General features: G+C 40.0%; 1 protein-coding gene and 1 long non-coding RNA gene across 3 annotated transcripts in view; one reads left to right on the top strand and one right to left on the bottom strand.

The window, feature by feature from the left end:
• The window catches only part of LOC139312128 (uncharacterized), a 33,439-nt gene extending 17,342 nt beyond the window's left edge, over positions 1–16,097 (top strand). Inside the window, exons 3-4 of one of the 2 annotated variants that reach the window (XR_011599974.1) lie at positions 14,738–14,830; positions 15,807–16,097. This is a non-coding gene — a long non-coding RNA (uncharacterized lncRNA). The remainder of the gene's footprint in view (positions 1–14,737; positions 14,831–15,806) is intronic. The other variant, XR_011599973.1, reaches the window with a different exon arrangement.
• Positions 233–12,450, bottom strand: LOC139309386 (C-type lectin domain family 2 member D-like). The gene is made up of 6 exons (XM_070933449.1): positions 12,393–12,450; positions 10,806–10,916; positions 8,895–8,987; positions 5,942–6,132; positions 2,083–2,186; positions 233–356 (listed from the first exon to the last, which is right to left on the bottom strand). The coding sequence occupies exons 1-6, from the start codon at positions 12,448–12,450 to the stop codon at positions 233–235; spliced, it is 681 nt and encodes a 226-aa protein (XP_070789550.1).

Raw genomic sequence — 16,097 nt, 5'->3', positions numbered from 1 at the left:
GCCGTTGTAACTTCAAATGGCCACTAAATGAATTGTTGTAAATCAAGGACTCTCTGTAGATTAGGAACATTACAGCTTTGTTAAACTAGGATCCAATTAAAGTTGATATGGCAAGCATCAAGTCTGGGTGTGCCAGGAGAGTCTGAATGTGCCAGGAGACACTACATACACACATGTGCTTCTCCAATGAATTGAGATAAGACAGGAGGTCTCCTCTTTTGAGGTGGTTGTGTCATCCATTGTTGCCGCAACTTTCTGGCTGGCTGCATAGAAAATGCTTCTCCATGGAGCATATGGTACTATCAGCCCCTTTTCCATTTATATATGCACAGAAGCCTTCTCCTCGCACTGGAAACCTGCAAAAAGCACAAGTAATTACTATGTTAGTGGTGACTGAGGGAAGAAATTAGCATTGTAGGAATAATCCTTCCAGGAGGATTACCATCTTGAGAGCACAGGAAACATCAGCCAACACCGTGCCTTCAGGATGCACTCAGTGAAAAGCTAAGTCCAAGAGAGAGAGGGAGGGAAAGAGAAGGGAAGGGAAGGGAAGGGAAGGGAAGGGAAGGGAGGAGAAGAGGAGAAGAGAAGAGAAGAGAGAAGGGAAGGGAAGGGAAGGGAGGAGGAGAAGAGAAGGGAAGGGAAGGGAAGGGAAGGGAGGAGAAGAGAGGAGAGGAGAGAAGAGAAAAGGGAAGGGAGGAGGAGAAGAGAAGGGAAGGGAAGGGAGGAGAAGAGGAGAAGAGAAGAGTATAAAGTGTATGTTTTGAAGTACAGTGTAAAGTGTAAAAGTAAAATTTTGGTTCAAAATTTCAGTGATCAATTAGAGCAGCGGTGTCAAACTCGCGGCCCGTGGGCTGGATGCGTCATGCGCTGGCCATGCCCATCTCTGGTTTAGCAAAGGAAAAAGAAGTTGTGATACGTCACGTGATGATGATGCGAGTTTGACACCCTTGAACTAGAGGTTTAAGTACATTCAACTAGCACAGTTGAAGTACTGCCCTGAATCATTGAAATTTTGAATTGAAATTTCAGATTCACACTTTTCAATTCAAATTCCAAATGGTGTAGATTTGCTAAAGTGTTAGACATATATGCCTAATTTTAGATGTATTAGATTTTTAAGCATCTGACACTCCTGATAAATAGTCTTAAAACACGACAGATAACTTCAACAGAAATGAATGGTGCCACTTGGTTCTTTTACAGATGGAAGAATATGAAGTCTGGAAGTAGAATTGTGGATAATACCCTCCCAGACTGGATTTTAACACTCTCCCTTTCTATCCTACTGATTTCTCTCTTTTATGTGCATATGCCGGCTATTTAATTAAGACCCTTGATTTGAAGACTATTTGATCAAATTGCCAAATCAGATCCCTTCTCCCAATCCAATTGTCTATTAGCTTAATTTGATCATTTGGTTACTTTTCCAATAAACATCCTTTCCAAAGAAGTTTGAATCAACATTCTGAATTATGGATATGAAACAGATCAGGGATAGTTGATATATCACACAGTTGATCTTTAACATGTACAGATTTCCCATTTCCCTATTGTTAATAGAGCGGTGTTTCTCAAACTTGGCAAATTTACAAGATATGGATTCTCAAAATTCACCAGGCAACCAGGAATTCTGGAAGTCCACTCACTTTAAAGATGTCAGGTTTGAGGAATCTTATCTTATAGAAAGTGCCTTTCAAGAAGAAGAAAAAAAAGCAAACTGCAATTTTATGACAGATTGGGCTGTCCCGCCCTTGCTTACAAAAATAACAAAATTGGCAGGAGAACTATCTGCTCTTGAAGGTGGTGTATCATCTCAGCCATTCTGAACTTCTCAGTCCATCACAGCTGGCCAGCAGTGCATGGACCACCAGATGTTACATACTATTGCCTGAGCAATTGTTTTTTTCCTTTTTTCTCCCCTTTCTGTGTCTTATTTTTAGGGAGAGAACCTTAGTCAAAAATGATCCCAATTCTTATTATTCCTTCAGCCACTCTGACTGAAGCCTAATGCATATAAATGTTTCAAATGGGTAAATAGCTCTGTACGTTCTGCAAACAAATAAATAAAACCATACTTACTGATTTTTAAACTTTGTGCCATTGGACCATTTCCAGACCTGGTTAACTTCTCTTGAGAGATCAAACCAGTAATGAAAGGGACCTAATATACCCACCCAAAAATCCTAGGAGAAAGGAAATAATGTATAGTAAAATCCTCATTTAATACGCTAATTTTGGAAAGAAAATGTTTTTTTTTTCTGTCTATTAAGTGTCAAAATACATCAATTGCCTCAATTTATTTCTTTTGTACAAAATCATAATCAACTAAGGTAAAGGTAAGGTATGTGTAAATGCCTTGTCAGCACTATTTCAGACAGAGTGGGCTTGTCCATTATTTGAGGGAGATAGTGACATAGAAATCAGGTCTGTTGTATCCAAAGTCCACTAAAAGGAGGTCTATTAAATTAAGCTTTTTGCTTGATATACAGTACACATATCTGTTTTTAAATTTAAGATGCATTGGACAGAATTCAACAGGAATATATTAGTTTTTGTTACTCATAATGGTAGCCCTCCTCAAATATTTCTTAATATTAATAACTCATCAAGATAACAAAAATATTTATGGCAGCTCTTATGCAAATAATACATTTAGCAATAGCACTTAGACTTGTATACCACTTCACAGTGCTTTACAGTCCTCTCTAAGCAGTTTACACAGTCAACATATTTCCCCCCCCCTCCAACAATCTGGGTCCTCATTTTACCAACCTCGGAAAGATGGAAGGCTGAGTCAACCTTGAGCCTGGTGAGATTCGATCTGCCAAACTGCTGGCAGCCAATGATCAGCAGAAGTAGCCTGCAATACTGCACTCTAACCACTGCGCCACCACAGCTCTTATTTGGTTATTTGCCATCAAGTTAATGTCAACTCTTACTGATTACATAGATTTCACCTTCTCTTGGAGGACTTGTCCCCAACCTGGTCTTTCAGGTCTTCCAATTGACCATATGCCTTATTGTTGGTCATCCTCTTTTTCTCGTTCCTTTGCCCTTTCCCACAGTTATAGACTTAAGAGAGCAGAGTCTTTTAAGATAGTCCTCGATATTCAACAGTAGCAGAGCCTGCCTGTTGTACGTCATAACGGTCATAAAACAATTTTATGACCTTTTTTTTTTTGCAGCGCTCATTAAGCAAAGCACAGTAGTCATTAAGCGAATCACTGAAGTCATTAAGCTAATGCCACAGTTGTTAAGCAAATCTATGATTCACTATGGGTGTGGTTTTGCCAAAACCTGGAAGTGCTAGTTTTTTGCAAAAGCATCATAAAACATGGTCATGTCACTGCGGTACATTGCAAGATTGTGTTGCCGAGCACCTAAAGCTTGGTCACATTATTGTGGAGGGTGCACGACAATTGGAAGTTTCAATCTGGGTCATAAGTCCCCTTTTTCGGGTCATTTGTAACTTCAAATGGTCATAAGTCAAGGACTACCTGTATATAAAGTGTTCGAAATGTAATCCTGATCACAAGGAAAGCTGAATTGGAAGAGGATGACTCTGGTTTAATAACTGGAGAAGGCTGCAGCAATAACTTGTACTATGCTGATGAAGGATGGAAGTCTGAGTCAACCTTCAGCCTGGTGGGATTCGAACTGCCAAATTGCAGTCAGCAGTCAGTCAGCAGAAGTAGCCTGCAGTACTGCACTCTAACCACTGCGCCACCATGGCTCATGCAAGCAGCTTCTTCACAGCAGAAAACCAACAGTTTTTTTTTTAAAAAAATTCTCAAGCAGACATTACGTCATGCCTTCTACGTCTTAAGGACCTTATTTTCACTATTTATCTTTATTGATTAAGAGATCCTTTTTTGGTCACAGTGTGTTACTCCTTTTTGAAGAGTGCACCATTTTAGAGACATTATTAGTGTTAAATAACCAGAGAGGGAATGCCAATGATGAGCTAAAATATAAAAGTCTGGAATATGTTCTTTCTTTAAGCTATTTTTTTAAAAAAATAAAAATAAGCATTTCAAATTTTATGGCATAAAATGTGGCCTTGCTTTACAAATCTGCCATTTTTGTTTGATAATGTGATAACGCTGAGGTGTTTGTTGTGGGAGAATGAAAGTTTCTAATTGTCGCTGAGTCTGATTGGCTAAGATACAACTTCAGACTTGCAAGTGATCTGCTCTTTGACCACAAGAGGAAGTCAAAGATTATAAAACTGTGTTTGACTTTATTGCATTTCATAATAAACAAGATGAACATCTGTTCACAACCACAACAAAGGTGGCAGCCACACTAGCTCTACTTCATGAGAAGCAATTTAGAGGAATGTTCAAATAAAATAATTCAAGCAATCCAAGTGACAGAAATAAAGATTGTTACTCTACTGAGGCAAGCAAATGCAGAAACCTGTCAAACCATTGAGGAGGCTCTACAAGTTGATTTTTTAAAAAATACAGAATGGACATTAAGAGTGTTCATTACATTAGTGGAACTACAAGAGCTGCAGGTAAGACCTCTAGCCATAAGAGAAAATGTTCTGGATCTCCATTTCAAATTTGAATTAAAGAGCGAAAGTTAGTGCAGTCTGGCGTGATCAAAATGAACATTAAATGTTAGGCTGATCGTATTTTTTTTCCTTACCCAATGCTAGATAGTCCCATCACAACCTAAGAATAGTACATATAATAAATATGTACTATTTGTACATATTTATGATATAAGTGGAAACTAATCAAGGAGAGAAGCAACTTAGAACTAAGGAGAAATTTCCTGACAGTTAGAACAATTAATCAGTGGAACAACTTGCCTCCAGAAGTTGTGAATGCTCCAACACTGGAAATTTTTAAGAAGATGCTGGATAACCATTTGTCTGTAATGGTGTAGGGTTTCCTGCCTGTGCAGGGGGTTGGACTAGAAGACCTCCAAGCAGTGGTGGGATTCAAGTAATTTAACAACCGGTTCTCTGTCCTAATGATTTCTCCCAAACAACCAGTTTGCCAAACAACTCAGAAAGTTAACAACCAGTTCTCCCGAAGTGGTGCGAACTGACTGAATCCCACCACTACCTCCAAGGTCCCTTCCAACTCTGTTATTCTATTCTATTCTATTCTATTCTATTCTATTCTATTCTATTCTATTCTATTCTATTCTATTCTATTCCATTCCATTCCATTCCATTCCATTCCATTCCATTCTAAATAAAAAAAGTAATTGTAGTGGTAAATGAACTTCAATAGTAAGTCAATATTTACATAACTAAACAGATTAATCAGAATGGGAAAAAGGGAGTGGGAGTGACTGCCAACTTTCTGCTGGCTTCCTCACTGACTTTGCTCATGGGAAGCTGACAGGAAGTGTCGAAAACGATGATCATGTGACCATAGGGTCCCTACAAAGGACACAGCTTTGTTAATAAAACAATTTCAATTCCACAGGAGTAATGGCTGCCAGATTTTCTATGCAGTCTTTTAAGTTAGTTAGTGGATTTTAGGTACTGTGATTCAAAAATGTTTTGTTACCATTAGTTTGTAAAGCTGCCTTAACACAGATAGAAAGAGATACTGTTATGCAGCAGTAGGACTCATAAGAAGGAGTAGTGGGAAGAGCAGTAAAAAGAGGTCTAGTAGAAGTGAGAAAGCGTGGAGTAATGAGTAGTGAGTAGTAGCCTTTGAGTGCTTGTGTTTGTGTGTTGTGTTGGCTGTCTTGGGTTTTGAAGCCCACAGATTTGGGTATACATGAAAGAATAATAGATGATTGATTCAAAAATTGTTACGGTATAATACACCATTTGGGCTAACTTGACAAATAGACAAACACAATGAAAGTTTTAGTAGTAAATGGATAATAAATATAATACGACTGCTTTTTGTATTTGTGAATGCCAGGACAACAATGCAGTTACTCATTATGTCTCCTTGTTCCTTACCAATTCGTTCTGACTATCAATCACAGCCAAGGATGCATTAAACGAGGAACAGGTTATTAAACTGAGAGACCAATTCATTTCTTCTTTTGATACATAGAAACATTTTTCTCTATATCCAATCCAGAAATCTGGGCAGGCAGCACCTTGGCTTGCAGAGGTATAACAAAGTGGACATGTTTCTGATTTTTTAACTGGAAGTAAAACAAAAAGCGCAAATCATACAGCTCACAATTAACTACAGTTCTGACAACAAAGTTGAATAGCTAATACCATATTAAGCTATCTTACATAAATTGGAATTTGTGTACACAAATATGTTTATAATGTAATTACATTATAAGGTATTTACAATGTAATTATAAGAGCCCTGGTGGTTAAAGTGCAGTGTTGCAGGCCAACTCTGCCTGCAGCCTGGAGTTCAATTATGATGGGGCTCAAGTCTCAAAGATGCTTTTTCAAAAGGCAACTGGATTTTCTTTGTTTTGGTTTTTTTCCTTTTGAAAATGTTTCGCTTCTCATCCGAGAAGCATCTTCGGTTTTGACTGAATGATGGGGAATGGAAGGATTTGCAGCCCTTGGAGTCATCTGCTTGTTAGCACTTTGAAGATCAGTCATTGGCTCTCAGAGATGCTCATCAGATGTTTACCTTTGGGGTTGGCTGATATCTTGGCTTCCTAGCTTCCTCTTTATATAGTTCTCATTGTATGCTTTGGGATAGTTAATGTCGACTCTGAAGCTGGCCTGACGGAGGCCATTTTGAGGCTCCAGTGTTGCCACAATAGAGAGGGATAGGGAAGGTGGATTAGAGATAGCTGGGGTTTTGTAGCCAAAACAAAATAGTTTCCCCTGTGAACCAAGGACATTCCCACAGGTGGCTAAAGAAAGGAGGAGTGATGTTACCAAGCAACTGGATTGCACCCTGATTGGACCATGTGACTGATTGTTTGGGGAAAGGGGAAAAACTTTTACTTTTAATTAGGTGAAAACTGGGGGAACATTTAGAGTCAGTTTCCAACGGCCTGTGCCAATATGATATATCCAATAAAACTATTTTTTGAGGAACCTACCTGCCTCAGAGTTCTGTTTGCTATGGGTGTATTACTTGGAACCCTGACAGTTAAGCTGTCTCTCTCAAAAGCCAGATGGTAGAGTAATGGCACGAACGTCCTGCTAAACAGGATCTAAAGTATTTTATGGCCTTATAACAGCAATAACATGAGAGCTATGACTCCATGGGATTCAGTGTCTCAGAGGGGGGAAATGATGGATGGGTACTTACATTGAAGTCAGGATATTTCTTCAAGTTTGATGCAGTCAGTTTACCAGAAAGCCCAGCGATTTTGTGATTTTCAGTTTTTTGACTGGATATACTGCAATTCTATATTTATGGCTGTATATTAGCTGGGGTCACACTTCTGCAAATTTACATCTCCCTGTGTGGATTGGGTAATGGGTTGGTATATATCATTACCCAATGAAAAGCCATTTTTAGCCAATTTGGGGAAAATTATCCAGGTTTGGGAAGTACTAAAATTAAATAACCAAATTAACTTACTTATTTGTTTGTTTCTTTGATAGATTTCTATAGCCACCCATTTTAGCAAATGACTCTGGGCAGCTCACAATTCAAAACATATATTACAATTAAAATCTTAACAACATTTTAAACAATAAAAAGCAGTAAAACAGTAAAAACACTGCACACCAGAACAACTAGACACAAGAACAGTTTTTCCCCAAATGCCATCACTCTGCTAAACAAATAATTCCCTCAATACTGTCAAACTATTTACTAAGTCTGCATTACTATTAATCTTCTCATCGTTCCCACCACCCATCTCCTTCCACTTATGACTGTATGACTGTAACTTTGTTGCTTGTATCCTTACGATTTATATTGATATTGTTTCTGGATTGCTTATTTGTACCCTATGATTATCATTAAGTGTTGTACCTTATGATTCTTGATGAACGTATCTTTTCTTTTATGTATACTGAGAGCGTATGCATCAAGACAAATTCCTTGTGTGTCCAATCACACTTGGCCAATAAAAAATTCTAATTCTAAAACTTGAAAATGACTAATTCAAAGTACATACAAAGCAAGATATCTGGTCTGTTAACACTCTAGCCAAGAGGCTGGGCCCTTGGCGCATGTAGCACCCCATGCTCGGGAGCATAGAAAGGCTTTTAAAGCTTTGCAGAAGGCTAACAGTGTTAGGGCCATGGAATACGGAATATGAAAATGGAGTTGAGTATATCAGCAGAAACCTAAATGAAGACTAGCTACAGTAGGAAAAGATCCAGTTTGGGGTAGCAGTTAAGGCATCAAGCTAGAATATGGGAGTCTGTAGGTCCCAGTCCTGTTTTAGGCATAAAGTCAGCTGGGTGATCTTGGGCCTTGGCTCTAGAAAGTAGGGAAGGGCAAACCATTTCTCAAAAATTTCCCAAGATAACCTCAGGGATTTCTCTAGGCAGTTGCCAGAATCAAGGCACTCAAGAAGACCACACACATATACACATAAAGCTATAGAAGAAATGGAACACTTGAGTGGATGTCATAAAAATAGAAGATAAATGGTCAAGAATGAAAAATTATCAAATCAAATGCAGATTTGTTTGCTGGATTATGCTATCTTCGTTCCCTTCTATAGGCTTGTGCTACCTTTAACATAACAATCTTTGCTTCCAGGGCATTTATAAGAGTAGCAAAAAAGTCCAGATGGCAATTACAGCAGTGCAATAATATTCCTTCCTTTTGGGATACACAGGCAACATGTACAAAAAGTCTAGATTTCAGTTACACTGCAGGAAATTTCATCTTGACTTGTTTGACACATCCCACCCCAGCTACCTCCTTCCAAATCATTATGTGGTTTACATGTATGTGGTGATCTTGATTTAAACAACAACAAAACTGGACAATGTTAAATAGAAATTTCTCATTACTTACCAGCCAATGAAATTATGACAATACTCAAAACGACGATCACAATAATAGCTACTATAATAATCTTTTTGTCTGAAATGTACTTATGTATGAGAGCTGAAAAACAGAGGAAAATATTAGGAGGTGAATTTCATGCTTTTATTGTGATAGCTTAGAATTTTTTGTTGGTTTTGTTGTCTTGTAAGCTGCCCAGGTTGTAGTCACACTGTAGCATACCGACAGACAGTTGTAATGCCCTTTATGGTAGGAGACTGCACATTTACCCCAAATGATTGGCTGTAATGTGTATGTACAGTTTTTGTATCCTGTATCATAGAACTATCTTCTTCCAGCTTTGTATGGAAGTAGGAAGTCCAAAATATCTGGAAAACGTTTGGTTAGAGAAGGTGTGCACTTGCATTTGTTGACAGTTAATGTTTGTGGTCTGGTTTGCAGCTGCTGATCCCACCCCAGATAAACCCTGAACGTCCCTCATCTCCCTCCCCCACCCTCAACAAGGAAAGACTGAAGAAGGCAGTCAAGAGCACCTCCATGGAGCCCAGAAGCACAGCCTTGGCATCTGTTGTGTGTGGCCTTCAGATTTCTTTCCCCACAGAACAGATTAAATGGGTCTGGAATGGCTAAGATCCTCCATCTTTCTCATAGTCGTGGGAGACTCAAAGTCAATCTCAATCCCAATACTCTTAAATGCCCAACAGCCTGCCAGAAGAAAAAGCTGGTAACACTTGTGAAAGTGTCCTGTCCAAATCCTTTAATTTAATATCACAGAATACAGTTCAAGTGCTCCCTGCAGAACAGCACAGTGAAAAATAGAGCATACCACCCCAACCTCCTCATTTTCTCCAACAGCATTACAGCAATTAACCAAATCTTGTTCTTTGTGACAAAGAACAAATATCCATTTCTTCCTTCTCAGATGGGTGACCTGGACTTTTCTCTCCAACCCTAATGGCCAAAAGTCAGTGCCAGGATTTTGATTTGGTCCTGGAAATGGGAAATGCCCACCAAGGTGTCATGGAAAACTCACCCAAGGTACAGTATTGGCCTACAGTTGGCTTTGTGGGAATTTTTTCTTTTTGAAAAGAAGAACACTCCCAAGTGTCAGCATTCCGAGTAACACACCCATTGAAAACAGAACTCTGAGGCAGGTAGATTCCTCAAAGAACATGTTTATTGGATACATCATATCGGCATATCCGGTGAAAACCAACTCTTAACAGTTCCTGCGGTTTTCACCTAATTAAAAGAGTAAAATCCCCCCTCCCAGGTGTCATCGGTCATATTGTCCAATTAGGATGGATGGCAGGCTCGTCTCCTCCTTCAACAGCCACCTGTTACAATGACCTTGGTTTCCATAGGAAAACTTTTTGTTTTGACCGTTAACCACAGTGGTGGGTTTCAAATTTTTTTACTACCAGTTCTGTGGGTGTGGCTTGGTGGGCGTAGCATGGCTTGGTGGGCATGACAGGGGAAGAATACTGCAAAATCTCCATTCCCTCCCCACTCCAGGGGAAGGTTACTGCAAAATCCCCATTTCCTCCTGATCAGCTGGGACTCAGGAGGCAGAGAATAGATGGGGGTGGGGCCAGTCAGAATTGGTATTTATCGGTTCTCCGAACTGCTCAAAATTTCCACTACCATTTCTCCAGAACTGGTCAGAACCTGCTGAAACCCACCTCTGGTTAACTGGGCTATCTACTCCCCCACTCCCTTCCCCCTCTCAGGCTTCGTGTCAACTATGAGGCAGCACAAGATGGCTTCAGCCAGGTTCGCTTCAGAGTTGACACTAAGTTCTTCTCAAAACCAGGGAAAAGAATGGTCCTGTTTCTTACATAAGTGTGGCCCAGCTCCACCCACTTTTGCTCCATTACATCCCCCCCCCCCACCTTCAGAGATTACAAAGCATGTGTCTACCTTTGTTTTTACCAGCATTTCTTGTAGGCTTTGCATCAGAGTTTCCAAGAGCAGATTCAGTTGTCTCCTTAGAAGTCAATTGCTCACTACATCCAGAATCTCTTTCTGCCCCTAAAAGAAGGCAGAAGGCCCCAAGTAAGACAATACACAGAGATGTGGTCTACTTTTGTTATTAGGAAGATGCTGCCCACAATTCCCAACTAGGGCTTCTTCTTTCTCAGTCCAAAAAATCGTAATAATTAAAGAAATATTTTAAATAGCTGAAACTTCACCAAACCCTCAAATCTTGCAAGGCCGATCATTCAGAGGCAGAACTCAAGATAACTTCCAAAAATCTTAGGAGTTGCTAATCTTGCAAAATTTCAGGTGATAATATGGGGGGGGGAGAGTGCCCTTGAGATAGGATAATACAAAAGTCTAGATCTGGGGTATTTCCATCGCTCTTGTGGTGCATATTAGAAGACCTTGTTTTTATATAAACAGATAATATAGTATATTGCTGCAGGTCCCATCCCCAAGGGAGATACACCTGGTGGGACCCAGAAGAAGGGCCTTCTCCGTGGTGGCTCCCCCTCTCTGGAATATCATCCCCCCCAGAGATTAGAACGGCCCCCACTCTAACACTCTTCCAGAAGGTGCTGAAGACCTAGTTCTGCCAGAGGGCCTGGGGAATCCAGAGTGGGATGGAGCCCGTTGAATGGCTCGTGTGTGATATGCTGTCGCTGGGGCAGGGAGTGATTTTATTTTATTATATTAATTTATTTGATTCTTTTTTATTAGTTTTATTGTTTGAAATGAGGTTTTATATTCTGTAAGCCGCCTTGAGTAGCCATGGGCGAATAGGCAGCAAGATAAATTCAATAAATAAATAAAAATAAAATAAATATTGCTGAATTCTATCTGAAACCAATATTCCACACAGAATCCCAGATGTGATCGTTAAAGAGCCTCTCTCCATTTTAGGAGATCATCTGCAAGAGTCCTTTCAGATGCTCTTCCTGGTTCATCAGCTTTTGAGTATTTGCTCCCAATACAGCTCTTGCCATAAGAGCCAAGGCTGACTGAAGAAAACAATCCTACTGGTAACCTGTTCTCTTCCCAGTTTCTCCCTAATTCTACCTTGAGTCCAGTCATCTCTAAATATCGCAGATCAAAACTTTGGCCCATCCAAATTTGCTTTTTCAACTCATGCCTGTCTTACACCTTCTGATTCCTCTGCTTAGAATAGAGAGCAATGTTTTTAGTCATAGAATCAGTTCTATGGAGATTCTCAAGTTATCCAAGTCATGATTGTCCCAAAGGTGCTTTTTCAGGAGGCAACTGGACTTTTTTGTTTTTTCCTTGAAGATGTTTCACTTCTCATCCAAGAAGCTTCCCCACCATCCAGCCAAAACTGAAGAAGCTTCTTGGATGAAAGGTGAAACGTCTTCAAAGAAAAAAACAAGGAAGTCCAGTTGCCTTCTGAAAAAGCCCCTTTGGGACCTAGAATCAAGGAAGACTTTTCCTTTGACTTCATCACTACCCTAGTGCTTTCTTCCTGCTTTCTTTAGTTCTCAGCTAGGGGAAAGAATGATCTGAATGCCTCACCTTTCATTTCTCCTGGCATCTTCCAAGCTGTCTGGGTTACCAAAATAAATAAATACATACATAATCAGGATTCAGACTGCATGGAAAGAAAATAAATTAATTAATATTACTTATTTCTGCACGCAATATCGTTGACATATTTCTGTAGAGAAGATGTTCCCTTAAATTACTCTTCTTCAAAGTGCTGCCCTCCACTTGAATTTTATTGACTGGAATGGCCACAGGTGGTGTGGTCCGCCAGCAGCCTGCGGAGCTGGTAGCGGAGTTGGACAGTGAGTAGGTTGGGGAGGAACATGGGCCAGTCCTGGAGTCTGGGGAAAGCCCAGACAAGGGCTCTGCGTCGGAGGCAGTGATAGGGCCAGGGCCATCTGGGAGTGATGCGTGGACTCCGGAGTCCCCAGAGTCAGACAGCAGAGAGGCAGAGGAACCGGAGGAGCCTGTTCCTAGTGTACGCATGCGCAGAAGGCAAGAGCAGCTAAAGCAAAAGGGATGACTCGGGAGTAAGGCCAGGAGATGATTGGCCCCTCTCATAAGGCTTAAAAGAGAAACAAAGGATTGGGCCTTTTTGCAGGAAAGCAATGTTGCTAACTCTGTTTCCAGTCGGCGTCTCTTGTTTGTTTCTGAACTTCATGGGGCTTTGCCAAGTAAGGTCTTTGGCAGGGTGTCAAAGAAGATAAAGGTTGGAGATTATCCCAAAGGACTTCTTCCGAAGGATTTGTTTTGCAACTAATTGGGACTCAGCTGGGAATGAATGTAATTCTCAGCTGTTACAATAAAATAGGTTTTGTTTTTGTTTTTTTATTTGATTTATATGCCGCCCTTCTCCGGAGACTCAGGGCGGCTTACAATGTGCTCAGCAATAGCCTTCATCCTTTTGTATATTTATACAAAGTCAGCTTATTGCCCCCACAACTGGGTCCTCAATTTACCTACCTTAGAAAGGATGGAAGGCTGAGTCAACCTTGAGCCTTGGCGAGATTCGAACCTGCAGTAATTGCAGGCAGCTGGTCTTAATAACCAGCTTAATAACAGGGGGACTTAGACCACTGTACTACCAAGGCTATTTGAGACTAGTTGTGTCTTGTAATGACTCAGTAAGCCTAGGTCACAACAAGAGGTTGTGAGATCTGTTATCCAATATATCTCCAATATATCTCTTAAGTACCAGATTGAGGAAGGCAGTTTTAGACAATAAAAAGTCATATCTGGTTGTATGAAATGTATCTATCCATCCCAGCATTTGTTTAGTCCAGCTGCAAACATCTAAGGTCTTTCCCACATCAATTACAGGTAGTCCTCAACTTACAACAGTTCATTAGTAACCATTCAAAATTACAATAGTACTGGGAAAAGTGACCTATGACCATTTTTCACACCAATGACCATTGCAGCATCCCCATGGTTACATGATCAAAATTCAGACACTTAGCAACTGACTCATATTTATGACAGTTGCAGTGTCCCAGGGTCATGTGATAGCAATAGCACCTAGACTTATATACCGCTTTACAGTGCTTTACAGCCCTCTGTAAGCGGTTTACAGAGTCAGCATATAGCCCCCAACATTTTAATCCTCATTTTAATGACTTCGGAAAGATGGAAGGCTGAGTCAACCTTGAGCCTGGTAAGGTTCAAACTGCCACATTGCAGGCAGCTGGCAGGCAGCAGAAGTAGCCTGCAGTACTGCACTCTAACCACTGCTCCACCGTGGCTCATATGTTCCTCTTTCATGACCTTCTGGCAAGCAAAGTTAATGGGGAAGCCGGATTCACTTAACAACTGTGTTACTAACTTAACAACCACGGTGATTCACTTAACAACTGTGTCAAGAAAGGTCATAAAATGGGGCAAAACTCACTTAACAAATGTCTCACTTAGCAACAGAAATTTTGGGCTCAATTATGGTCGTAAATCAAGGACTACCTGTATTTCACATGGTTTAACTAGATTTGCAATGCTCTGAACCTGGAATATTGTCCATGTAAAAATTAGGAACGGATAGACTCAATGTATTTTAAATGAGGCAGACCAGTGGTGGGTTGCTACCGGTTCACACCAGATTGGGCGAACCGGTAGCAGTGGGAGGCTCCACCCACCCACCCGGATGCTTCTGCGCATGTGCAGTAGCGCCGTGCGCATGAGGGAACTGGTAGCGACGAGATTTGGAACCCGCCCCTGAGGCAGACATATACAAATTAATTACCATGACAGTTATATAATTTATCTGGAACTCTTTGTGAAATTGAGATAAAAAATGGAGCTCAAAATCAAGAGTATTTATATATCAAATGCATATACAACCTAATCTTAAGAGCTATATATTTATCACATCGTTTCTTTTTTAGGAAGTATGAAAAACAATGCTCAATGGAATGATGAAGGGAAAAGAGGCTATCGATCAGGAAAATGCATATAAGAGAATGAAGCAAGAAATCAAGGTGAGAGACAGATATTGCATGTGTAAATAAAAATAAATGACAGCTGTGCAAACAGGGTGTAGGAAAGCAAAGAATAGGTAAGACTACAAAAAGAGGAACAACAAAGATTGTGATGGAAATAAATTGTTTCAGAAATGGATAAGAAGGGCTAAAGAAAGAAAACCACATATATATATATATATATATATAAAAATCCTCCTGATGTCAAGTTTTCTCTTGATTTTAAAATTTCCTTAGGAAAATTATATTTGTTGTTGTCAGTTGCGAAGTCATGTCCAACCCATCACGACTCCATGGACAATGTTCCTCAAGGCCTACCTGTCCTCTACCATCCTCTGGAGTCCATTTAAGCTCACGCCGACTGCTTCAGTCACTCCTTCCAGCCACCTCATTCTCTGTCGTCCCCTTCTTCTTTTGCCCTCAATTGTTCCCAGCATTAGGCTCTTCTCCAGTGAATCCTTCCTTCTCATTAGGTGGCCAAAGTATTTGAGAAAATTCTATATGTCACCACAACTTAATCCTTTATATTTAGTTATAATTTCTCTTCTATAATATGTTTATTGTAATGACAGACCCAAAGGCATTTTTGGACACAATGTGTATTGATCCGTATACCGTATCAATATGGCACGCCTAACAAAATTATTTTTAAAATCTACATTGACTTTAACTTTATCACACCATAAGTAACCCTGCCACCCAAAGTTTAAATCGTGTCTTTCTAACTCCAATGGCCTTCTATTTCTCAGCATTAAAGCTGCTGGCCTTTCATAGGTCTTAACAGTGTGATTTTTCCCAGCAATTAGGCAGAAATAAGCAGCAAGAGATAGTAAGTCCCTGATTTTTAAAGAGCACAATGAAAAAAATGAGATTGATATTTCATGTAAAAAAGACTAAACTAACGACAACAGGTATCCTAACCAGTTTAGTACTGACAATGAAGACATCAAAGTGATGGATAGTTTCTGTCTTTTAGGATCAAGATCCAACCATTAACAATAAAGGGACAAGCAGTCAAGAAATGAGCCACAGACCGGAACTTGGTAAAGCAGCTACGAAGACCTCAGAATAAATATTTGGATGCTGGGATGTATCTATAGTGTGGAGTTTGAATAATATGTATGTTCAAGGATATTATTTGAAGAGAAGAATCATCAGGATTGTTAAACTTTTGTATTAAATCTCTAAGTCGATAGAAATGGGGAGATTGTGAGATCTGGTCCCATTTTAGCCATGAAGCTGGCTGGGTGATTTTGGATCCTCTCCC

Source organism: Pituophis catenifer, unplaced genomic scaffold, assembly GCF_029215685.1.
Source record: "Pituophis catenifer annectens isolate HBS135680 unplaced genomic scaffold, rPitCat1.0.hap2 SCAF_2, whole genome shotgun sequence".
Taxonomy (NCBI): domain Eukaryota; kingdom Metazoa; phylum Chordata; class Lepidosauria; order Squamata; family Colubridae; genus Pituophis; species Pituophis catenifer.
The sequence above is the reverse complement of the archived record's forward strand: the minus strand, read 5'-3'. Positions and strand labels throughout refer to the sequence as shown.